This window comes from Phoxinus phoxinus (genome assembly GCF_949152265.1).
Source record: "Phoxinus phoxinus genome assembly, chromosome: 11".
Taxonomy (NCBI): domain Eukaryota; kingdom Metazoa; phylum Chordata; class Actinopteri; order Cypriniformes; family Leuciscidae; genus Phoxinus; species Phoxinus phoxinus.
Genome location: NC_136886.1, coordinates 25686677 through 25711339, shown reverse-complemented (window position 1 = coordinate 25711339; position 24663 = coordinate 25686677). Strand labels below are relative to the sequence as shown.

At 39.7% G+C, this 24663-nt stretch overlaps 1 protein-coding gene and 1 long non-coding RNA gene across 5 annotated transcripts in view; one reads left to right on the top strand and one right to left on the bottom strand.

The window, feature by feature from the left end:
* LOC307006719 overlaps positions 1-15253 on the top strand; it is a 26806-nt gene extending 11553 nt beyond the window's left edge. For both annotated transcript variants that reach the window (XR_013799508.1, XR_013799509.1), the window contains exon 3: positions 15115-15253. This is a non-coding gene — a long non-coding RNA (uncharacterized lncRNA). The remainder of the gene's footprint in view (positions 1-15114) is intronic.
* The window catches only part of LOC307006717 (poly(rC)-binding protein 3), a gene marked incomplete at its 3' end in the record, with an annotated part of 27982 nt that extends 3319 nt beyond the window's left edge, over positions 1-24663 (bottom strand). Inside the window, exons 1-12 of one of the 3 annotated variants that reach the window (XM_079627957.1) lie at positions 24074-24663; positions 16826-16986; positions 16151-16174; positions 15991-16023; positions 15793-15909; positions 15552-15683; positions 15208-15336; positions 12956-13102; positions 12214-12255; positions 11867-11942; positions 6154-6206; positions 5865-6034 (exon numbers count right to left, since the gene is read on the bottom strand). In XM_079627957.1, coding sequence (XP_079484083.1) covers positions 5865-6034; positions 6154-6206; positions 11867-11942; positions 12214-12255; positions 12956-13102; positions 15208-15336; positions 15552-15683; positions 15793-15909; positions 15991-16023; positions 16151-16174; positions 16826-16900 — 998 coding nt within the window. In that variant the 5' untranslated portion in view covers positions 16901-16986; positions 24074-24663. Of the gene's footprint in view, positions 1-5860; positions 6035-6153; positions 6207-11866; positions 11946-12213; positions 12256-12955; positions 13103-15207; positions 15337-15551; positions 15684-15792; positions 15910-15990; positions 16024-16150; positions 16175-16825; positions 16987-24073 lie in introns of those variants that run through there. The other 2 variants (XM_079627956.1, XM_079627958.1) reach the window with 2 other exon arrangements.

The following is a 24663-nucleotide window of genomic DNA, read 5'->3' as shown; positions in this document are numbered from 1 at the left end:
CGCGGAGCACAGAGGACACTGATAACGCGCCGACACACAGGACAGATCAGGTTACTTTTGATATGAAACAAAGTCTCAACTTTCAAATTTGGCTATTTTGGCAAGAAATGTTAAATAAATAAATAATAAATACAGAAGAAAGCGAAGTTTGTTGTATTTTTGGATTTGCCTTTTGCTCACTTTTGTTTCTTAGATTTATTCTCTGGAAGCTCAGCTTCCTTTTTGTTGTACTTTTAAACTTGGACTCTTCAGTAAAGACACCTTTTGTTCATTCATCTAAGTCTGCAAGTTATTCTTCTGCCCTTGGGTCCATCTGCTGTTTGTCATCCACAATAGCTCAGTGGTAAAGAAGCAGTTCAGTTGACTTGAAGACCAGAGTTCAATCACAGCAAGACTGAACCATGGAAGTTGACCCAGCGGAAGATGCCACACCTACCTCCAATGTTGATCTTATTCTAGCTGCACTGTCTGGCATAGCCTCCACCATTCACAGATATGAGCAGATCCTATCTGAGATCCTACAACGCTTAAGTGAGCAGACTGCATCTCAAGTCTCTCCAGTTTTTACCACCCAATCTGTGCCAGCTGACAGACCCACACCTCCATTGACTAGCCTTCTACCTGAGCCGAGACTGCCAGCACCAGAGAGGTATGACATAAATCCTGAGAGATGTTGTGGCTTTATTACTCAGTGTACTCTGGCATTTGGATTACAACCTAACAGCTTTCCCACAGAGAACTGCAAAGTGGCATACATCATCACTCTCCTCACCGGAAAGTCGCTGGACTGGGCTACGGCTTTGTGGGAACAAGATTCCCTGCTTATTGACAGTTGTGACCTGTTTGTTGCAGAAATGAGGACCAGTGGGGGAGAGGTTGACCACAGGCTGCTTCAGATATCTCAAGGGACAAGGAGTGTGGCAGAGTTTGCAATGGAGTTCCGCACATTAGCCTAAGAGAGCGGTTGGGATCAACGAGCCCTAAGAGAAACGTTTCACCGTGCCTTGTCCCCTGAACTGAAAGATGAACTGGCTTTCCGAGACCCGGATCCTGACCTTGAATGCCTTATTGGCATTTCCATCAGGGTGGACAACCGCATTCAAGAGCGCAGATAGGAACGCCGTGGGGAGGTCAGGTTGCCTGAGCCACAAGTTTCTAGCAGTGCCATTGAATCTCCTCCACTTCCCCTGAATTTCGAGGAACCCATGCTGTTGGGAAGGGACAGACTATCGCAAGCCGTGAGGGAACGACGCATGAGGGAGAAATGGTGCTTGTACTGTGGAAAGCCAGACCACTTCAGGTCCAACTGTCCCGAGTTGACGGGAAAAGACAACTCTCGTCCAAGAAGAGGGGGCTGGGACGAGAGTAATCACCTTATCCCTACCAGCAGCTTCTGGGGTTTCACTCGACGTTTCACTGCATTGGGGTAACCAGCATCACAAGCCTCTGGCCTTCCTTGATTCAGGGGCTGCTGAAAATGTTATGGACTTTACTTTGGCCAGACACCTGAGAGTTCAGCCCATCTCTCTTCAAGAACCCCTGACCATAAGCGCATTGGATGGGAGACCCCTGGGATCTGGTCAGGTAAGCCAGTGCACTACACCCCTTCATCTCCAAATCGGTTATCATAATTAGAAGATACAGTTTTTCTTGATCAATTCACCAGAGTTCCCTTTAATTCTTGGCTTCCCATGGTTATCCCTTCACAATCCCCATATAGATTGGACAGCTAGGGTAGTAACTACTTGGGGCACTAATTGTGGGATTTCAGGTCTCTCTCTCTGTTATTTTTCCGAGTTGCTGAAGACGCCTACTGATTTACGACCAACCACCTCCAAGCTGCCGCCCATTCCTCTCAAGCTACCAGCCCAATCCACAGAGGTACTAACTATTCCCAAGCTTAAACCTGTGGCCTCCAGAGTCCCGGTGCATCCTCCTGAACTGTCTTGAGTCCCCTCAGAAAATGCACACCTCTGTGAAGTCTTCCTCCTGCCCTCCTTGAGGGAGACTTTTTTCCCTCTCTGCCCCAGAAAGAGCTGCCATGGAGGAATATATCAATGATGCTCTTAACAGCGGATTCATCAGTCCATCTACGTCGCTGGCAGGGGCTGGCTTCTTTTTCGTGGGGAAGAAGGGCCGGCGGTCTTCTGCCTTGCATTGATTTCCGGGGTCTTAATCGCATCACTGTAAAGAACCGCAAACCTACTGACACTAATGACCACGGCCTTCGAACTCTTACAAGGGGCGACCATTTTCACAAAGTTAGACCTTCGAAATGTCTACCACCTTGTTAGAATACGAGAAGGAGATGAGTGGAAGACGGCTTTTAACACTCCAAATGGTCACTATGAGGATCAGGTAATGCCCTTTGGGCTAGTCAATGCTACAGCCGTTTTTCAGGCACTTATTAATGATGTGGTACGTGATATGATAAACAAATTTGTATTTGTTTATCTTGATGACATTCTCATCTTCTCTCGTTGTTATCAAGAGCATGTCCAGCATGTCAGACTCATCCTATCTCAACTGCTGAGGAATGAACTATTTGTGAGACTAGAGAAGAGTGAATTTCATGTCCCCACTGTCTCTTTTCTTGGATTCATTGTCTCTAAAGTGGCAATGTTCAGATGGATCCTGGCAAGATTCAGGCGGTTCTGAACTGGCCCCAACCAGGCTCCGTCAAAGAAATCCAAAGATTTCTGGGATTTGCCAATTTTTACAGAAGGTTCATTAGGAACTTCAGTGCTATTGCAGAACCCCTGACCTCTCTTAACAAGAAGACATACAGGCCCTTTAAGTGGACCGAAGGGGCTGATCAGGCATTCGACCGACTCAAGCAGGTCTTCACTTCCACACCCATTTGGACTTTTCCTGATCCCGAGTTGCCCTTTGTAGTGGAGATGGATGCTTCGGACAGCGGGGTAGGAGCAGTCTTGTCGCAGAGAGCAAGGAATGACCACAAACTTCATCCTTGTGCTTACTTCTCACGTCGACTTTCCCCAGTCGAGAGTAATTACGACATTGGTAACTGGGAGCTGTTGGCGGTGAAGTTGGCACTTGAAGAGTGGAGACAGTGGCTGGAGGGTGCCAAACACCCATTCCTTATCTGGACGGACCACAGGAACCTCACCTATATCCGGGAGGCCAAGAGATTGAACTCCCGTCAGGCTCGTTGGGCCCTCTTCTTTAACCGCTTTGACTTTACCCTCTCATACCGTCCAGGTTCCAGGAACTCAAAGCCTGATGCCCTCTCAAGACAGTTTGATTCATCAGAAGTGGAGGGCAAACCTGAACCAATCCTACCCAGCTCCAAAGTAGTGGCATCAGTCCAATGGAGAATCAAAACAGCGGTGAAGAGGGCCCAACAACAACATCCCGACCCAGGTAACGGTCATCCGGATCGCCTTTTTGTGCCTAACTCCATGCGTTCTGATGTGTTACATTGGGGCCATGCTTCTCTTCCCTCGGGGCATCCTGGGAGCACAAGAACATTGAAACTCATCCAGAGAAGATTTTGGTGGCCCAACATGCAACGAGACGCTCTGGCTTTTGTTGCTGCCTGTGCTGTGTGTGCCCAGAACAAGGAATCCAGAACCCAACCTCACGGCCTACTACACTCACTACCTATCCCTACACGCCCCTGGTCCCACATATCATTGGACCTTGTAACGGGTAATTCTCTAATTCTGGTGGTGGTAGACCGATTTTTCTAAAGCATGTCATCTTATACCATTTCCCAAGATTCCCACAGCAGGCCAGACAATGGACTTATTGATGCAACATATCTTCAGAATCCATGGCTTCCCCCAAGATATGGTGTCCGACAGGGGATCACAGTTCACCTCCCGTTTCTGGAAGTCTTTTGGACGCCTAATTGGGGTATCCATCAGCCTGTCCTCTGGTTTTGACCCCCAATCAAATGGACAGACTGAGAGGGTCAACCAGGAGATAAAAAAGGCTCTCAGATGCCTGGTATCTAACAATCAGACTGCTTGGTGCTCCCATTTGATCTGGGCTGAATTTGCACACAACACTCCACACCACTCATCTTTAGGCATGTCCCCTTTTGAGTGCCAGTTTGGTTTTCCTCCCCCTCTTTTCCCTGAACAGGATCCTGAGGTCCGTGTACCAGCTGCTGCTCAACTTGTCCAGAGGTGTCGACGGACATGGCAGAGAGCACGAGCAGCCCTGCTAAGAGCCACTCAACAGCAGCAGAGGTATGCAAATCAGCACCGTAGAATTGGACCATCACTTAGACCAGGACAGAGAGTGTGGCTGTCTACTAGGAATCTCCCTCTGCACGTTGAGTCACGGAAACTAGCACCTCGCTTCATCGGGCCCTTCAAAGTCCTCAAAAGGATCAACCCAGTGTCCTACCGTCTTCTTCTAACCAGGTCCATACGTATTCATCCCAAATTTCACGCCTCCCGTTTGAAACCTGTTGTCTGTTCTCCTTTGTCCCCAGCCAGGAAACCTCCTCCAGTATCTTGTATCATTGGTGGTCAGCCAGCCTACACAGTACACCAACTGCTGGACTCTCGCCAGGTCCGTGGGGAGACCCAGTATCTTGTGGATTGGGAGGGTTATGGTCCGGAGGAGCGGTCTTGGGTGCCAGCTCAAGATATTCTAGACCCAAATCTCATCAGGGAGTTCCACCGCCATAAACAACGCAGCTAGGAGAACGTCGGGATCCGTTCCTGGAGGAGGGGGAGGATGCGCGCGCATCACCCGTAGATCTTATATTGCGTCTAAAAACGTGTCTCCTAGCTCCTTTCCAAAGTTATTGCGCTCCCGTGACGTCTGTCGTTACTATGCAATAATGAACTGCGCTCTCCACATCATGTTGACTGAAGGTACAATCCATTCGACCGTAGACTGCGAAGTTAAAGGTGGCGCGACCAATGGTTGCATCAAATGGCAAACGTAGGCTAATGATAGCGGAACGAAAACTCATTATTTTATGCTTCACGCTCAATTTGGACCAATGTCTGTGCAGCGCGAGCTGATCTTGATCAAGCAACACTGTTACTACACAGCACTAGGAGATCCAGTAAAGAAAGCATTTGAATTTGCCACAGAAGCAATAACATCGCTGCGAGATCTAGTGAGAAACATTCAAATTTCTCCTTAACGGATCAAACATCGCTGACGTGGAAACATTGTGCCATGAATGAACTAGTTATAGGCTTTAAGTCCACAGATAAGCAACATTCACTATGGATTTAATGTAGTAACACTAATTGTAACTATGAAAGTTTGGCAGGAATAGTAAAATGCTTTCAAGTACGTCACACATCTTTTTCCAGCACTTCAAAACTCAAATATTATCATATTTAAATGTTATTTTTTAATGTGATGACCAAAACATTATTTGTTCATCCTTCAAAGATTGTCCCCATAAAACTAAAAGTTTCAATATGTAGGGGAACTCACACTTTCTTTTACCAATTTATTTTATTTTTTAAATCAAGGAAATTTATCTGGCATTTTTTTTATTTTGCTGTATCGAAAATGTACCCAACCGTGACACCACTGTGTCGTATCAAAACGAAACGAACCGTGAATTTTGTGAACCATTACACCCCTACTTATTTCAGATGTTGATACCTCAAAGTTTGCCTTGATTGTTAAAAAAAAAGGTTATAAAAAATTTCAATAATTATCGATACCGAACGATTACACAATTTTTTTAGCTATATCGCACAGCCCATATATATACAGTATATAGCCTATTGTATGGAGCTGTAACTTCAGTGTGCAGACAATATTTTTTTCTTGTCTGTTTTTTATTTTCTAATTAAGAAATGAAAAACCTGTTCATTTGTTTTTGCTACTTACATGTTATTGCTTGCTTTGAAACTCACCTGGCATTTATGAGGTACTGTGCCAGGCTGATGTTGGCAGGTGTTCCCGTAATGGTGATTTGACGGTCTGATGACCCCTCCATGGCATTTGCAATTTTGATCTGAGCCCCAGACATCTGACGGATTTCATTAATTTTGGTGCCCTGACGTCCGATTATGCAGCCTATTAGCTGCAAACATAAAGCAGACAGATTAAAATCAGTTTGGCTTGTCAAGGACTCTTCCTTGCATTCTTCTTTGATACAATTGTCCAATGAGGGGGTTCCTGAAGACAAATAATTATGCTCACATCATTTGGAATGGTGAGTTCATGAGTACTGGCCTGTGAACTGGCATCCACACCTAGAAACAGAAAGAGAGTGGGAGAACTGAGAAACAGAAAAATTTATGCAACATTAACCATGTTAAAACCGTACACAATGATTAAAACCTGTTAATTGGTTAACGGTATAGTTCCCTTACTATACAGTGATATGTATCACCGTATAGTAAGGGAACTTAACGTGAGTTTTGGTAGTGGAAAAAAATCACATCATCTTATAATTATAATGTACAGTGAAAAAACATAAATTGACATTCAATTTCCTGAGTGACACTTCACATGATGGTTTTTCATTGAACTATAATAGTTTTTTCTTATCAGTTATGTACATTAGGGTTTTATTTGTTTACCTTATGTTGTTAAATGAAAATGTATTACATTATTTTAGTGTTATGTGTGTTACCATGATGCTGTTTTGTATTTGTGTGCATGAAACTGTGTGCACCTTCTTTAGTATTTACCTCAGCTACTTGTGATGAGTTTTGATTTTACATGGCCTTCTCATTACCACTTGAGCTTTTTGGTGGTTGTCAGTATTATAAAGGAACAGAACAGATATTACTACTTAATATACTAATAATAGTTAGTATATTAATATTACATCAATTAATGAAATGTGTTTTTTTTAACTGCAAATTTAAGTAAAACCTAAAATGTTTGTTCTGCCAACCACATCTGCCGTTTTGTTACTGTGAATTTCACACAGACTTTTCTTTTCAGTGTAATCTCTGTTTATTATGTGACCGATCTTGCCTATTCAACCAACGGATGTTTGCTCTAGGGAGAAAAGAAGTGCCACTCTATATGATTCACTGCAGTAATGCCTGTTCACAGTTTCCTTAAAAGTTCACTATGTAACTTTTGGCCCTCTAATGGATAAATAAAGAAAACCATGCATTTTGCGTGAGAACGTTTTGCTTGTGCTTAGGCTCTGCGTGACTGTGCGGATGAATACAACCCTTCACAATAGATGATGGCTGCGTCATAGCATACTCTCTTGAGTAGGTAGGCTACTTATTTTGAATAAGTAATTACTTCACGACTGCTAAAAAAGTATGTTCTATATAGTATGAATTTGTGTAGTATGAATGAAATCTGGACATACTACATCTGCCATGATGTGACCTTCCAGCGTCAGTTGTTTCATTTCACTGCCATTCATAAATCCTCTCCCGTGGCCTCATGGGATTGTAAAGTATCCATCTTATGCACACTTCAGAATTTTGCCAGAAGTAGTAGGTCATCCGGGTACTTTTTGCCTACTGTGAATTTGGCCATACTTCTTTTTTTCACATACTGTTTTTGGCCTACTATATAGTAGGGAAGTATGCAATTTTGGATGCAGCCATTGTTTTACAATGAACTTTGTAAGAGAGCTGCATATCTCTTCCATAAAATACCTTACTCACCTGTAGGGGTGTGTGATATTGACAAAAAATTATATCTCAATATTTTCTGGGATTTTCTCAATAACAATTATTTGACGAAAATTTGGCTGAGTGTGTTTATTGTGCTGGTTCTTTGGCAGGTTTAGAACTGTCGTGAACAGCCGACTCCTTACGTTTTTGATGTTCTTCATACTCTGTGTGGTGGTCAGTTCACAGCAGTGAAATCATTTTTCAAATATGTTTCAATTGATTTTTACCTAATATGGCCATTTACCTTTATAAAGCCTTTTTTTTTTAAACCTAACTATATGCATGCATCATCTTTTGTGTGAATTTCATAAATGTAATCAAATTCAATTACAAAAATAAGACAATAGGGCTGTTACCAATCAAATGAAATCAGTATCAACAAAATTCATCTTTGCAATATTGAATATTGCACTTAAAATTATTTAAAACAAGAAAATATATACTTTAAATGTGAAATTGAAACCGCCAGTAGGTGGCAGCAAGTCACTGTTAATGAGCGAATCATTGAGATTCAACCTATTCAAACAGCTGATTCACTCAGTAAGAAAACACTGCAGTGTGTGGCTTTGTTTTGAACTATTTTCGTTGGCGAAATGGAGCAAAAGCAGGCAATATGGTGTTTAAAATGTAAGTCACTTAATATTAACAACTTGTTTATTAAACTTGTATAAAATCAATATTACATTTGTTATCATGCTGATATTTGGAGAAAAATTGCACTCTTGTGATATTTATTAATAAATTATATAAATAAAGACTAAATCATGCAGTGAAAGCACTAGTCTAATATACAAGACTACATTACTACGTACAGTAGAGTATGCACTCTCTGTGTGTGTGTGAGGGATAGGCTATACTCGATAATGTAAAATATCACACCGTTAAAACAACAATTACGATATTATCGCAGATGATATATATCGCACACCCCTACTCACCTGTTGAGTAATAAAATACCATCTCCGTGTCGCTTTTACACATTTCAAATCCCTCAATTCTCGCCATCTCCGAAAAGCCAAGCCAATGTTGATGCTCGTTTTATTACTAGCTCTGTCGCATTCTCTTTTTGCCAGCAGACTCTGTTCATTTCACTCGGCGGCCATCTTTGAAATGCCTTTGGGCTATTTCAGTCATGCAAGTACAACTCCTATCTCTTTGAAAGGGGAAACATCTCATTCTCCAAAGCTTTCGATTAAATTACATATTTGAAATCACCATTGAAATCTGACAACAACTGGCTCATAAGTGTTGTTTCTTATGCTCAGACAGTATAAGCTTATTTTTTTGGCTAGACCAGCCAATGCAGTCTTAAGTGCGCATCAATTCTGTAATGTAAATTGTAATCAATTTTGAAATGAGTATTCCAAAGATACCTGGATGGTCTACTTTTTCCAGTTAGGACTTCAAATGCAGATCCATGCACACTCTAATGGCTAATATTGCCCACAACCCATTGCACGTTGGAAGAGTATTCGATTAGAACTACAAACACGGGGAAAAAAGTGTTAAAAAACTACAAACATGGTGATTGTGCGAGTCCGACTGTTAGTTTACAAAAAGGGGTTTGAGTGATTCATAATCAGTATCTAACCTGATGAAAATATATGTATGTTATCCACATTATATATACTTTACAACGTTTGTAAAGATACAGTACGTTTGGTCATTAACTTTTAAATGCATCATTATGCATATTGCAAACACATGACAAGAGTTGTCCACATGAAAGACTCACGAATTGCAGATCAACGTGTTACTACATTTCTCTCCAAAACGATGGGAGAATAAATGAAATTGAATGTAGAGGACTTTAACTGTGTCAAGATGATTGACAGGGGAGTTTACACAGTGACGGGATGCACGTAACTAAGCGACAGAGCTATACTTTAAAGACGCAATTATGACGAAGCAGTATGTCCCATAGCTTGTCTACTGCTATACACACTCAAAAGTATGTACTTTTTCTTTACAAAAACGACATACTTTTAGGGCGTAGGGGTGAATTCAGGTTAATTGGGTCAACCATAAGGGTGTCACGATTTCGATTTTAAATCGAAATCGATCGAAATTAAGTCACAATCTCGATCATCGAATTAAAAAATGGAATCGTCGATGCTGCCACGCCCCCATGTCACGTTCGGTCGGCTTGTCAAGCAGAAAAAAACGCGTGTTGAAATGCTGCGAGTCACGCACTCACCGGACGAGAAGCGCCGCGTCTTTGACAACTCGAGGTATCGCACACACGTCCGGACGAGAAGCGCCGCGTCTTTGACAACTCGAGGTATCGCACACACCGGTCGAGAAGCGCCGCGGGCGGCGCGTCTATGACAACTCGAGGTATCGTACACCGGACGCGCACTTTCATGTGGCCTGCAATATTATGTTTAAGGACATTATGGAATCATGGGATCATGTCTATGTTATGAGGCTACTGTACAACGTTGCTTAGTCTGCACTTTATAGAGCGTCCGTTAACTGAATGTATCCTGAAAATCCGATAACATCAGCCATTTTCATTCAACCAGCTGATTTCTGTAAATTAATGTAAAACATGTATATTGCAGCAAAGTCATAACGACGATTTGAGACAAATAAATTTATATAAAATGTATTCATTTATAATAAATGTAATATAAAACTATGTGAATGGCGCTCTCTGGCGCGGCAGGATTAATTTTGAACAAGGTCCTGAGCCGTTGCTGGCGCCGCGGACAGACGGCGAATGGCGCCGCCGGTGTGTGTGTGTGTGTGTGTGTGTGTGTGTGTGTGTGTTGTTTGTGTGTGTACACTCAGAGAATAAAGTGTTAGAATTTTAAAGACGTGGCTCTGCGCGACGCATAGATTTATCTGTTAAACTGTTTGTTTGTTTGTTTTGTTGTGAACTTGAATGTCATCTTCTGTGAAGAAGACTGCAGTTACAAAAGAGAAACTAGATTGCAGGTTATTTTACTTAAGTTTCCAATTGACTGAAGATATAAGTATTGTTACATTATGTTCTTAATAAATGTTTTAAATTTGACAATGTAGTGTGGTACATTGCGAACAAAGGTCAGATATTATGCATAAAAGTTTGGTCTAAAAATGGCATAGCAACCTGTGCTTTAAAAAAAAAAAAGTAAAAACCGAGAATCGAATCGAACTGTGACCTTAGAATCGAAAATGTAATGGAATCGAGGATTTGGAGAATCGTGACACCCCTAGTCAACCAATAAACTTGAGTTCACCCTATTAAGTAGGCAAATCGGGACGTAGCATGATTCTAGCAACTGGAGCTGGCAGCTAGCCTGGGAAAACCCAGACCACTTCCGGCAAATTTAGATTTGCTCTGCAAGTGGGTCTGGCAAAGAGCCCATTGAAACCCATTTCCAATCCGCCGAAATCGCGGCACCAATCAGAAACGTTGGGGCGGCTTTTACACGATGACGACAGAGCAGAGACGGTGACGCAGATTTTGCACATTACAGAGATGGATGCCGCCGTGGAACATCACAACATCACTCGTTCGAATCAGCTATCGCGTCTGTTTCAAGCGATTTAAAATGGTCATTTTCGTTAACACAAACAGAGAATTGCTGAGAGTCTCGAGATGTTTCTCCGTCGCTCTGCATACGTCATGTCATTCATCGCTCTGATTGGTTTTAGATCTATCCGACGTCCGTTGGTGACGCCCCTGTGGAAATGAATTGTCTATGGAGCTTTGCCAGACCCTTACTCAGTTACAACTGAGAGGGTCTGGGTTTTCCCAGGCTAGCTGGCAGCTGCAGTGATGCGATGACTTTACAGATCGGCAATTGGCTCTTTTATATAGAAGGCGGGACTTATTCCACAATATTGCGTGTTGCACTTTCTTCCTTTCAAAAATAAAATGAGTGCACCGTCTTTGTGTCAAAGTAGCTGGAGCAACTTTTCTTTTATTAGGGATGTGACGAGAAATGCACGGGCGAGTGCATCCCGACAGGTCTAAAGTATAAACACTTATAATAGGCTTACCATAGTGAATCAGGGTAAGACAAAAACACGTTTTGGAAGGGATTGATGGTGTATTTACTCATTATTTAAATAATTAAAATTATGAAATCATTTTTGACAAAAAAAGTTACATAGTGTACCTTTAAGTAATTTTAAATCTTAAATGCAATGAAAAACATATGATGGATTGTCAAGTTACCCATCCAGGGGGAGAAAAGTGAAAGACAAGAAAGTGAATGAAAGACCTACAGGTATATAGTGAAGGGTGTGTAGCGGGAGGGTTGGGTACGTACCAGGGAAAGCGGGGGTGGTCTGTCCGAGGGAGGTAAAGGGGGATTGCTGCATAGCCAGCTGATGGAGCTTTGTCAACTGCTGGGGGAGGGAGGAGGGTCAGTAGTACACCTAAGAAGTTATCAATAAAGGAGTCCTGCTTGGACCTTTACAAACTCATCTAGACACTAACAAGGGGAAGCTGTGAGAAATCTCACGTATGACTGCCTTCTATTGAAAATACATAAATAATAGACCTATCAATTGTATGAATTTTAATAAAGCAGGTCATGAAAAAGAAAAAGCAAAGGTAACAAGAATGTTACGCTAAAGACTCGGGATAAAGGATTAGAAGGTAAATTTTACTCACGTCTGGGTGTGGAATGGCGTATTGTCCCTGAATGGTATAGGTCTAAGATGGAAATGGGAAGGAAAAAGAATTTTCAAACATTATCAATGTACATAGAGACGAATGTACATACACTTTTATTTTTATTTTTTATATATGTTCAATAATAATTAGATATTATGAGTGGAACACATGCATGGGGCAATTCATTTTATAGACTGAATGAACTATGTGATAAAAAAAGTTACAATTTAATACATTTTGTACACAGAAGTCTGCATTGGAAATATAAAGTCATCGATGGATGTAATTCCTTCCATTTTGTGCAAAGAAGGGTGAATATTTTGCTTGAGCTTGAATTTGTTTCATAATTAATGAATTTTACAACATTAACACTTGTTATTTTCTAGTTTATTAATGTGAAGCTGCATTCTATATTGTATAAAGCACTATAAATAAATAACTTGGCTTGACTTATGTACTGTACATGAAATGCAAGGAAGATTGAGTATTTCCTGCACCAAAAAAGTGCTCACATTACATTTCATCTGTTGATTAAATCCAACTACATGGATTTTGTCTTTCTTTGTACAAATTGCATTAAAATGTAACAGTATTTTGTCAGAATTACTTCAAGTGTTTAATTCAATCTAATTGCCAGGTTACATTTGTTGCCCCATAGGAATATGAATACTTGTTTACAACTTGGAATTATTTACAACTTAGAATTGTCTGTGGTAGTGTATATTCTGACCATACTTACAGGCAGAGGCTGATGCTGCAGTAACAAGCTGAGGTTGGCTGTGGCTGGAGCTGTCAGTGTGTCTGCTCTTACCTGGCCCCCAGAGAAAATGACTGGTGCAGTGGCAGGCTTTGGCCTGTATGGAATTGTAGCACCTTTGGGTGGGGACTGGCAAGGATCGGGGAGGTCAAATAAAGATGGAAATTGAGAAAAAAGAAAAGTGAAGGTAGACTTTAATAGAAATGTAATAAATCAGGTTTTCCCAAACAATGGGTTCATGAGGGAACTCTAGAGGGTTTGTGAGTTTATGAAATGCTAATATTTAATTATATCAAATGTAAAATTTAAATAATAAATGGGGCTGCACGATATAGCTTGGTTATCAAATCAATTTAATTAATAACTGTATAGTCTGATGCTAAGCATGAAGCATGCAACACATTTCATTATTATAACTTAACTATCACATATTATTTATTTTTATTTTACAGTACAATTGTAATTTACAACAGTAAGATGTCTTTAATTTTTGTTATTAGAGTTAAAACTTTACTACTAGTTCTAATAATAATAACAATAGTAATTAAAATGATTACTATTGATGTCAGAAAACAGTAAACATGCAAATGTGTTGTAATATTAACGTAAAATCTCGGGATCCATAATAATTTTTTTCATCAAAGGGGTTTGGTTGATAAAAAAGTGTGGGAATATTTGTAATACAAGACTACATGGTTACCAAAATGAGACTATGAATTTGAATTTGATGCTGATATATAAATCTGAACATCTAATAAATCTGTGTCAAAAAACAAAAAAGATTCCCTATTGTAGAGGAATAATTCTCCCAAAATTTTAAAATATGTCATCAGTTCCTCACCCTCATGTTGCGATAAACCTTTATGATTTTTTTATTTCCACAAAACACAAAATAAGCTATTCTGAAGAATGTTTCAGCTTTTTTTTCTTAGAGTTAATGGGGTCCAAACCTTTCAAATTCCAAAAAAAAAAGGCTGTACAGATGCCGTGAAATTAATCCATACATTAAACCTCTTTGATTCTTTCATTCCATGATGTCTGGCAACATGATGGCCAAGAACCAATAAGGTTTGGCATTAGTTGATTTTTTTGTCACAATATTTAGTACAGTCTGTGTATGTGTGCACTGATCAATGTTTGGATCTGATTTGAGAGTAAATAAGAGTTACATTTCGATATGATAGACTACTGTACTTTTATCTTATTTTTTGTAGCATGAAAGTTTTGTTTCCCATTGACAAAACCATCTGAAACATTCTTAAAAATCAGAGGCGGACAGAGTACACAGCTTCATTACTTGAGTAAAAGTACAGATACCCCTTGCTAAATTTTACTCAAGTACAAGTAAAAGAACTACAGTCAGATGTCTACTCAAGTAAAAGTACTGAAGTACTTGTTTTTAAAAGTACTTGAGTATCAAGAGTACAAGAGTACATTTTCTAAATATTGCATTACTACTGCCACAGTGCTTACATTTATGTACAGAAACGTCCTACATGGAGTTATGAAAAATGTTAATACCTTGGAGAATGTAAAAGGAATTGAATGTAAAATCAAGTAATTTTCATCTTTTTACCACGTTGCTTTATTTAACATTTCGCACTTGCCCACAAGGCAATAGCACAATAGCAACGCTCTGACAAACCTCTGCTAGAGTTTTAATGGATTTTTTGCACCCACATTTGAACTAACAATTGTGTGTACATGTGAGTTTCTCTGTTTTTTCATCAATCAAATCAATAAATCTAAACCAGCAAAGAAGGCAATATAGCAATGTTCTGACACACCTCTGAACCACACCTCTGAAAGCTGATTGCTGATAGGCTGTCCCAATCAGTGGCGCCTGCACAATCCAGTCACGTTTGAGAGGGAAACAACAAATTGAGGGTTTCCGAGAATTTTTTTTTTTTTAGAAGAAGTAACGGGTACTCAGTACTCACGGTTATGGATAGAAATATAGTGGAGTAAAGAGTACAATATTTGCCTCTCAAATGTACTTGAGTAAAGTCATGAGTACTCCCCAAAAATGATACTCGAGTAAAGTACAGATCCCTCAAAATTGTACTTAAGTACTGTACTCAAGTAAATTTACTCTGTTACTGTCCGGCTCTGTTAAAAATATATTCTTTTGTGTTCCACAGAAAACAGAAAGCCATACAAGTTTGGAATGACAACGAGAGTTGGGTGAACTATTCCTTCAACCTCAAAACCACCGTAATTGTTATTTTCCTTACCTCCAACATGACCACACAGATCTGCTTCACACACTGGATAATGGCCTCTGGAGCACCTGAGATCGTGACTGCTCGTTCAGTGGAATTGGGCAGCATGTCTCCAGCCACTTGCACCTGAGCCCCTGTAGACTGGAGAAAGGTACAGCACAATCAGCCAGGATAGAGACCCCTAGCACACAGAAAGTACCATTCTTGTTCCTGTATATCTAAGGCATGGTAACATTTAGAATTTTGCAGTTGTAGTTATTGAAGAATGATGGCATTTTTTGGATATACTATGCATTGTAATTAAATGCACTTTATACAATTTGTGGATAGTAAAGACGTTATAGGTTTATACATACCTCCCTCATCTCCTTGATCTTTGAGCCCCCCTTCCCAATTAGAGATCCACACTGACTGGCCGGAACCACTAAGCGCAAAGTCACTGGAGGCTTACTTGTGGCCTGGCTGTTGCTCATAGAGTTAATGATATCCTGGGTACAACCAAAATATCAGTTACCAATACTGTTCCAGTTTTTATTGACTTATTTTGAGGTTTTAATTGTAAATATAAAATTTTCATTAAAAAATGATGTCTGATACTTCTTCAAACTTGTATGCAATCATGGCGAAGGCCTTGAATATGGCATCTGTGGGTCCTGTGATGGTAACTATCCTCTCTGGGCAGTTCCCCTCTGAAATATTTATGCGTGCACTACTCTGTAGAAACAGATTGTCTAGTTTTTTAATAACCATGTTGCACTTATCACAGCACATACAATTATTTGTATCATTACTTACTTCCTCACGCATCTTCTTCACAGTTTCCCCTTTCTGAAAAGAATACATTGCTTGATAATAAACACAGATCCATTAAAATCCATTAATTAATTGAATAACTGACTGATACAAACTCAAGGGTTTGCAAGCATTGACTTGGTGGCTGAATGTAGCAATTTACCTTGCCTATGATGCTGCCAACCTCCTGCAAGATAAAAAGAGAATATGTTTGGTAATTGCGAAAAACCTTACAATCCAAATATAGCTGCAGCGATTGCGGGCCCAAGCCGGTGCCTTTAGTTACACTTGGGCCCTCCATCGCTGCTTGCAGCTATATATATATATATATATATATATATATATATATATATATATATATACACACACACACACATATATATGTATATATATATATATATATTCACACACATATACACATATATATAATTATTTTTTTTATTTTTTTACACACATATATAATAATAATCCTAAGGAAAACAATAGGGCCTTCGCCTTTTCAAGGCTTGGGCCCTAATAATAATAATAACAAATAATCCTTAGAAGAACAATAGGGCTCTGCGCCCTTTCAGGGCTTGGGCCCTAATTATTGTACAGCCTAACTAACATATGTATGGGGGAGCATAACACGTATGTAAAACCAAAGAGCCCCAAAAAAAGGTTCCCGTGATTGTAAAGAATGATCAGATTTTTGTTAGATCTAACTTTTTTAGGCCTTTTCGTCCTCTTACAAAACATACTATCCACAATCTGTTCTTTATCACTGGAAGACGTTTTAACATGGAGCAGTACATTTTGTATATTGGAATTTTAGATTAGGTGCATGTTGTTATTTTACCTTGCCGTGCATTAGGAGCCTAATAGTTAGAGTGACATTGAGCCCTCCTTCAGACTGCACTTTGTTGGGCTCCATGTTGAGGATTTAGGATTGGGTGAATGACTTAGGATCTTGCAGGAGCAGTTAAAAAATTCAGGGGCCAGTGGTCACCACACAGTCACCTAAAAGAAGCAAACACACAAACAAAACCTTAAATGCTCATTTTTAATATTTTCATCTTGAAAAAAAGCAGATTAAAATGTATTTTAAAAGGTGTAAAAGGTTTTATGGAGTAAAAAGAGTGACATCTGAGTCATGTCAATTTTTATACATCTTCCCACGTTCTTAAAAATAAAGGTTCTTTACTGGCATTAGTGGTTCCATGAAGAACCTTTATCATTTATAGAAACTTTCCATTGCTCATAAGATTCTTTATAGTGGAAAATGGTTCTTTAAACTCCAAAAATGGAATAGTGCAGGGCCAAGTTTTGGTTGGTTAACATCAGTGGAGTTTATAATACACTCTTAAAAGTAAATGTCCTTTATTGGCATTGTGTCACGTTTAGATTCCAGAGATGATGAAGGCAGGTCAAGAGTTTCAAAATAGTAACAAGGTTTATTGACAGAAGTGAACAACTCGAGACAGAATGCATAGCAAACACCAACAATACAGAAAGGAAATGAGAAACTCAATGATAAGGAACTCAATAATGATCAGCTTTGAAAATTAAATGAATATCCATGGTAACAGATGACTGGCGGGAAAACTAGAACAGACGATAAACGAGACAGACGATAAACGAACTAAAAGTCCATGAAGTTAAACTAACTGAAAAAATCTTGACTGAACTCCTCCCTCCAGGAAGGAACAAGGGTTAAGACCTCCACAGGGAGGTGAGTATGGGAGGAGTGTGGTACACCGAGCACAGCCAGGGATGTGTTTCCCGTACAAAGACGTAACTCGCTGCTTAACTACCATAGTACGATGCATCATTGAAGAAATCAAGTAGCTAGTCATGACTGTTTCCCTCGCAAATTGGTCATTCAACCACATTGGTTAATGATGTCACGCAGGTGGTGAAGTAATTACTTTTTAGTAATTACATTAATGCTAGATGTTTTGCTATAAATTACAGACATGGCATTTTAGGACTATTTCAAATTTTTCTTAGTTATTTTGCTTTATTTCCAGATTCAATCATAGTGAACATGCACATGCCCACTCTTCAAAAACGGTTAAATCTTTAAATCTCTTGGCAAACTAAACGACATAAATTACATTGGTATGTATTCTAAATAAAAGATACAGATTGCACTGAATGTCAGCTTGCATATTTTGCTCAAGATTAGGATTTATTGTGTCCACATGTCATGAAAACAAGAAACTATGCTTCGAACCACAGATCGAGAGGTGTTGTTCCAACCACACAACTTTGGGATGCTGTTTGCGAATGTTCGTTAGAACGATGTTTCAGGAAAACAGACTCGTTGAACTACGTTGATAACGACAGAACTTGCGACCATAATTGGCTAACGATGCTTTCGGGAAACGCACCCCAGGACGTGGAGCTTTGGCTGATGACACCCGGGGGACGACTAACGGAGATGAAGCCATAGGAAGTGGAGTCCAGGGTGCAGACAGAGAGCTGATGGGGATGGCCCTATCTCACGACCAATTCATACCAGTGATTAAAAGGTGGGCGGCTAATTTGTACGAATTCGTACAATTTGACTAAACCCACGTGATGGGCAGTTTTAGGGGCGGGGTAAGGGGTAGGTCATTCGTACGATTTGGGCAACTTGTAAAATGTTTACGATTTGTCAAAAATCGAGTGAGGTCGTATGAACTCGTGCAAATTAGACACCTCGTAAAATTTGTACGAATTGCCGTGAGATCGGGTTGGATGGCCATCACGATGGTCCAGGAGACCGAGGCGGAGCCGCTGTGTACCCGGAGGGAAGGCAGAGCCCACTGGAGGCGAAGGTGTGGAGAGATGGAGCGCAGCAGATGGCTTGAAAGTCCCTGGCGCAGTGACATCTGACCAAGGTGGAGCCGTATGGACGGCAGTCTCTGGAAGAGACGAGGGAGGGAGGAGCCAAGGTGGAACCAACAGGTCTGCGGACCAAGGTGGAGTGACATGATTAGCGGCTGGAGACAGAGCCAGGGGATCCACTTGCTTGGATGAAGCTGGTATAACCACACAATAGCATGGTGTTAGGGGAGAAGTCAATGGGCTGAAGTGATCCAGCGGAGGCAGGGCTGACGGACTTGCTGAATAATGCAGTGGAGGTGGGAGAGGGAGGCTGGGTGGGATCAGCGACGATAACTCCATCTCAATACAAGACGATGAAAAAGGCATTATGCTGGGCAAGACCAGCAGCGATGATAAAGTTTCAGGAGTTATAAAGCAGGATAGGGTGGAAAGCATTACCTCCATTTCCCAGACTATCAAGCACTCATCAGTGTCCAGCTCCACCAATGTCCTCTCTGTCACGGATATTGTCACACACCTGGTCAGACTTACTTTGGGGCTTTGGCTCTGCAGTGGATGTGGCTGCAGGCCAAGGCTCCTTAGTGGGCATTGGCTCTGGCCCAGGGTCCGTGGCGGGCATAAGCTCCCCATCTGCGATGGGCTCTAGCTTGTAAGCTGTTTGCAGCATGGAGGGTGGCTGGCTGGGTTCTGGGCAAGACTGCGTGGTGGGCTTTGGGTTCAGGGTAGGCAACTGCAGACACTGGAGAACTGCTTCTCTCCATGTTTCCTCCTTCAGATCAGATCCCCAATCAATAAACTAGACTTTAAAGTGCCATTATCAAAGTCTGTTCGTTGTTCTGGCAAAAGTGAAGTGAAAATTCAAACAATGGAAGCCCAGCACGGGCAAGGGCAATAAACTGTTCGGCTTGAGCCATAATCCTTTTTAGGTCTGGTATTCTGTTATGTTTAGATTCCAAAGATGATGATGATAAAGACAGGTTAAAAGTTTCAAAATAGTAACAAGGTTTATTAACAGACGCAAGCAACTTGAGCCAACATGCATATCAAACACAATACCAAACAAAGACAGAAAACAAATGAGGAACTTAAATACTCAATGATAGCGGCTCAATAATGATCAGCTGTGATAATTAAAGGAATATCCATAGTAACAGATGACTGGCGGGAAAACGAGAACAAAGGGGACAGGAAAAAGACAATAACAACCTAAAAGTCCATGAAAGTGAAACTACCTGAACATAACCGTGGCACATTGATGGTGAAGAACTTCCTTTTAGAACCTTTTATTTGAGTGTACCTGCATGGTGAAAACTAAATAACTAAATCTGTCCATAAATATAAAGTAATGTGTTGTAAATTTTCTTGCAAACAATGTATAAATCCCAAATATGTATTTTGCAAGGCTATTAATAGCATGACATAATTATATATTATTATTACAGCAGCCTTTGATCTTACAGATTAGGATAGTCGCTAATTGAGGAATTGTGTGTGTTTTGTACTTGAATGCCATTAGCCAAGTTTATCAGCAGGACATCATTTTCCTGTGGCTGCATAATTTCATGGCTCAGGCGGCTGAATTAAATAAACAGGTTATATGTGTTTCAAATAAACTGTTTTATAGTTCAAACAAGAGAGAATAGACTGTATAAAAAATAAAAGCTTTTTGGAAAACAGGAGACATTAATCTAAGCAATAAACTACATGTTTTAAAATGTTGAGAATTTGCACATCTCAGACCAGCAGGCAAGGGACGGATACAGATGGATGAGATCTAGCCAGATGTCCTCCAATCTCCCACAGGATGCCAGATTATGCAAAGACTTTAATCCAGATTAACAACATCCAGCGGTTGGTGTCCAGTCCCTCTTAACAGCAAAAATAATCTACAGAAATCCACTACAGTCTGTGCCAGGCCTTAAGACTAGAAGCGAATGGCAAATAAACGTCCTGGGTTATAAAAAAGAAGAGGTTGCGTGTCCTAGAGACAATTCACATCTTGATGATTTCAAATATTGAAAGCTCAAGAGCATGTTGAACACTATATACATTTTTGAAGATTTTTTTAATCACAGTAGGATGAGCCATTAATCATGAGGGAGCATTATACACAACACACTTTCATAAGGGCCAATCAGGCCAAAACAGATGGCATTGTTTTGTGCAAAGGGGATCATAGATGAATCAGTTCTGATTCTGAAATACTTTTTGGTGCATATGCATCTGAGGAAGGGACATACTAAAGAGAGTGTGGACAGGTGCTTTGTTTTTGCATTGTTATCTAATTAGAGTTTTGCTTCTTTCTGATGTTATGAGGTTGTGCAGAAAACAAAATGGCCACATATGGCACCGTTTGAGGCATGTTTGCTTCAAATTAGCAAACTCATTCTGTTTTTCTAACTCATCTTTTCATCGTTTCTACACATGAACACACTGATACAAAAGTCTATGCGCTAACAAACAGAATCCAGGTTTCTTGTTTTCTTTTATTAGTAAGTTAGACATTAGCACTCACACTTATAGTAAATATGTTGCATTATGCAGCCAGTCTGGTTCTACCAGAATGGTTGAGGGTGCTAAACACTATCAAAAGAATGTACTGTAGGATCACCCTCAGCGAAAACTGTTGTAGGCTAATAATTTATTAGCATAGCAGATTTCACCGACTAGCTAACGCACACACCACCATCATTTTCCAAAACAGTCTCCTAATTTGCTGTTGTAAATAAGGCATGCGTTCATGCCAACAACATACACTTATGACCTCAGCTTGCACATAGATAATTGATGGTGGAAATTTTCACTGCCTATTGTTTTCGATTATTGCTCCAGGATAAAGTTGTCTGTAACGGCTGGTCTGGGATAAGTTTCACAGAGCTAAATCCAAACCTTAACGATTAGTGAAATGCAAAAGCTGACTCTGTATCAGTGATTGCATACACCTGCTATATCTTGCTGGGTTTTCAGTATGTGCAGAGAAAACGTATTAATTCATGAAATTATTATTATATATATTTTAGATTTAAACTATCAAGAAATGTACTATTTAAATTGTTTTTGAAATAAACAAAGGCGGTGTAAAAAATCATTTAGTTTTGATATTAAAAATTGTATAAGCTGCCCTTAGAACGATCGTCCTCTTTAAAACATTTTACTGCTTCTTTCTATACAATATTCTTGGCCATTTCTTTTGTTTTTCACTGGCACTTTGTATGTTAGTTACACCCAACCCAAAAGTCAAGTCTGGCGTGAATCAGCCATTCTTTTTTTTCATGGTTTTCAACCTTTTTTATACTAAGACAGCAAGATCATGTCTGTATAATATATTTTTAAATACTATTGCACAATAGATAAAGTATTGACATTATACCACTGAATGTAGAGTAATTACGTATTCAAATGGCAACCTCATAGTCTACTGTTGTAGGATACTGAATAACAGTGGTACAATACTTAAGTACCATGGCTTACAGTTTAGATATAAGAGAACCCCCACTATTTCCAGAAGCACCATCAGTGATTTTGTCCTGTGCATATAGCATTGTAAGAGCAGCACTGCTCATGACATCTGATTGGGAAAGTGGGTCAAGCTTTCTACTAAAGAGCTTCTGGCCTCTTCCTCTGTAGCGGCTATTAAATTAAGCACGCTTTGTGCATGGCTGAGCAATGCTCAGAAAAAGCTCCCCCCGTTTCCATTGCGCATCTCTGCACTGCGTTCAATGTAGAAAAAAAATGATTGTAGAAGAGGGTCTTCCCTCTCTGCAATGTGACTAAGGTTTTAGTTCCAAAAAAGAATGACGTCTCTTATTTAAACCTACCGAGGCATGAACTGCATTAAATACAGGAAGGCGATATTAACAATGAAAAAAACATTAAAAAGAGACCACTTTAATCAGACTTTATTTGTGTTATGAATGTCCTTAATTGTAACTTTTAACTGTATTGTAACTTGGTCGTCTTGCAACATGCATGAAGGGGAATGATTTCTGGGATTTATTGTTCCATAATATATATATATATATATATGTCCTGTCCACTGTGGGAACAAATATTATTTAGTAAACTGAACTTCAAAGGAAGAAACAAGTAATTACTGTGATTGAACACAAACTCACAATTACACTGAGACAACATTTAGAAAGGTAGTTTTATATTTAATAAACCAACGGATTAGTTAGAATTCAGGAACAGTATAAGGAAACAAAATTATTTTCTGAAACTTGTGTGATCACCTTGGATGATCCATCCAAGAAATACAAAACATAACATTTTCTTGAATGATAGCAGTTCTATACATTGTCACTGTCTCTGTAAAGCATTCACTCAGTTTGATAGCTTCTAACCGTGTAAAATAATGGAAACATTTAGTGTACACTATGCTATGTTTTAGCATGAACTTATTTAGTTGAATTTTTTTATGTTGCATAAATGTTGCATACTCATGGATAGCTTTAATGACTTTAAGGTTTAAATCAGATTGTGAATCACCCAGAAAATCAAGTGAATGAATTGATATAGCCATTTTATGATGATGATAATCTGGATAATGGCTGTACAGTTCCTTTTGTTCTGATATTTTCAGTTCTGATCAAAGTCAATTCCGGCACAATGTCACCTCAACTATCTGTCACATACAAAGGCGGTGCAAATATACATAGACAAGTCTCGTTGTAATTACCCAGTAATTAAATTATCCTACATAAGCTTAGTTAAATGTACATATTGTTGTGCAGGCAGCAGTGAGGAAGAAATAAAGGACATCTAATTGACCAGTTCTCCCAAGAGATAGCCACACTTTTCTCAAACATATATTGCTCTTTTGTATTTGTTTAATTAGGTGTAGTGACTCATTTAGGAATGTCCTCGAGAATCAAATCCAGCCATTTCCGAACAATGTCCAGCAAGGTTTAAACAATAGTTGTAGCGATTCATGAATTAATGATGTGTTTGACCCACGGTCGGCCTAGAAAACAAACTAGTTCCAAAGCGGATACGGTAAAGGTGTTTTAAACCAACATCTTGATCATTTTGTAATGCTATTTATAGTAAGAACAGAGAAAATTAAGTATAACGTCAACATTTGTGGGTTCGTTTTCAATCAAAATGAATGCAAAAAGACATTGAGAAAAAATATCATAATTTGTAGGTTACATATTATCAATTTCCATTTTATTTCAAATTTTGATTGCATATCAAAATAAACATTCAAAACAAAACATCATACTAAATCAACCCCAGAAAACCAAAAATATAGAAGCTTGAAAAGAGGCTTTACCTTTGGTGCTACTGGACGCAGATGGCCACCACTTTCGACGTTTGCGAAAAGATTAATAAAAACCGAACGATAGGCAAAGGGGAAATTATTTTTTCCGAACGACAGGCAAAGGGAAAATTTATTTTTTCCCTTTCCTCTTGGTTAACTCAGATTGAAAGGTGGCATCCAATTGGCTAGAAGATAGAGTCATGTGAACACAATGTCACAACACGTGACTTTGTGGCGAAACAGAATGATGGCAAAATGCAGTTGGACTAGAATGATTTTGGGGTTCGGTTTTGATCTTCGGACAGTGTTGTGAAGAGCTGAAAGCGGGTCAGGAGACAATTGGTGCAGGGGCACAGGGGTTTCCCCTCCTGCGAGATATTCGGATCTGTCCAATGAGACACTCTGGCGATTCAGGAAAAACAATTGGATGACACTCATCTGTGTCATTTGCGCTCTTTACCCGGAGGGTGCCCTGGTTATGATGATAGATATTTACTCCTACAATGAGTAACATAAGTAAATATCCTAATCACCCCCTGCCCCAAATCACCAAACAAAGCACCAGTGTTTCAAACCAAAGACATAGAGTATAATAGCTACTA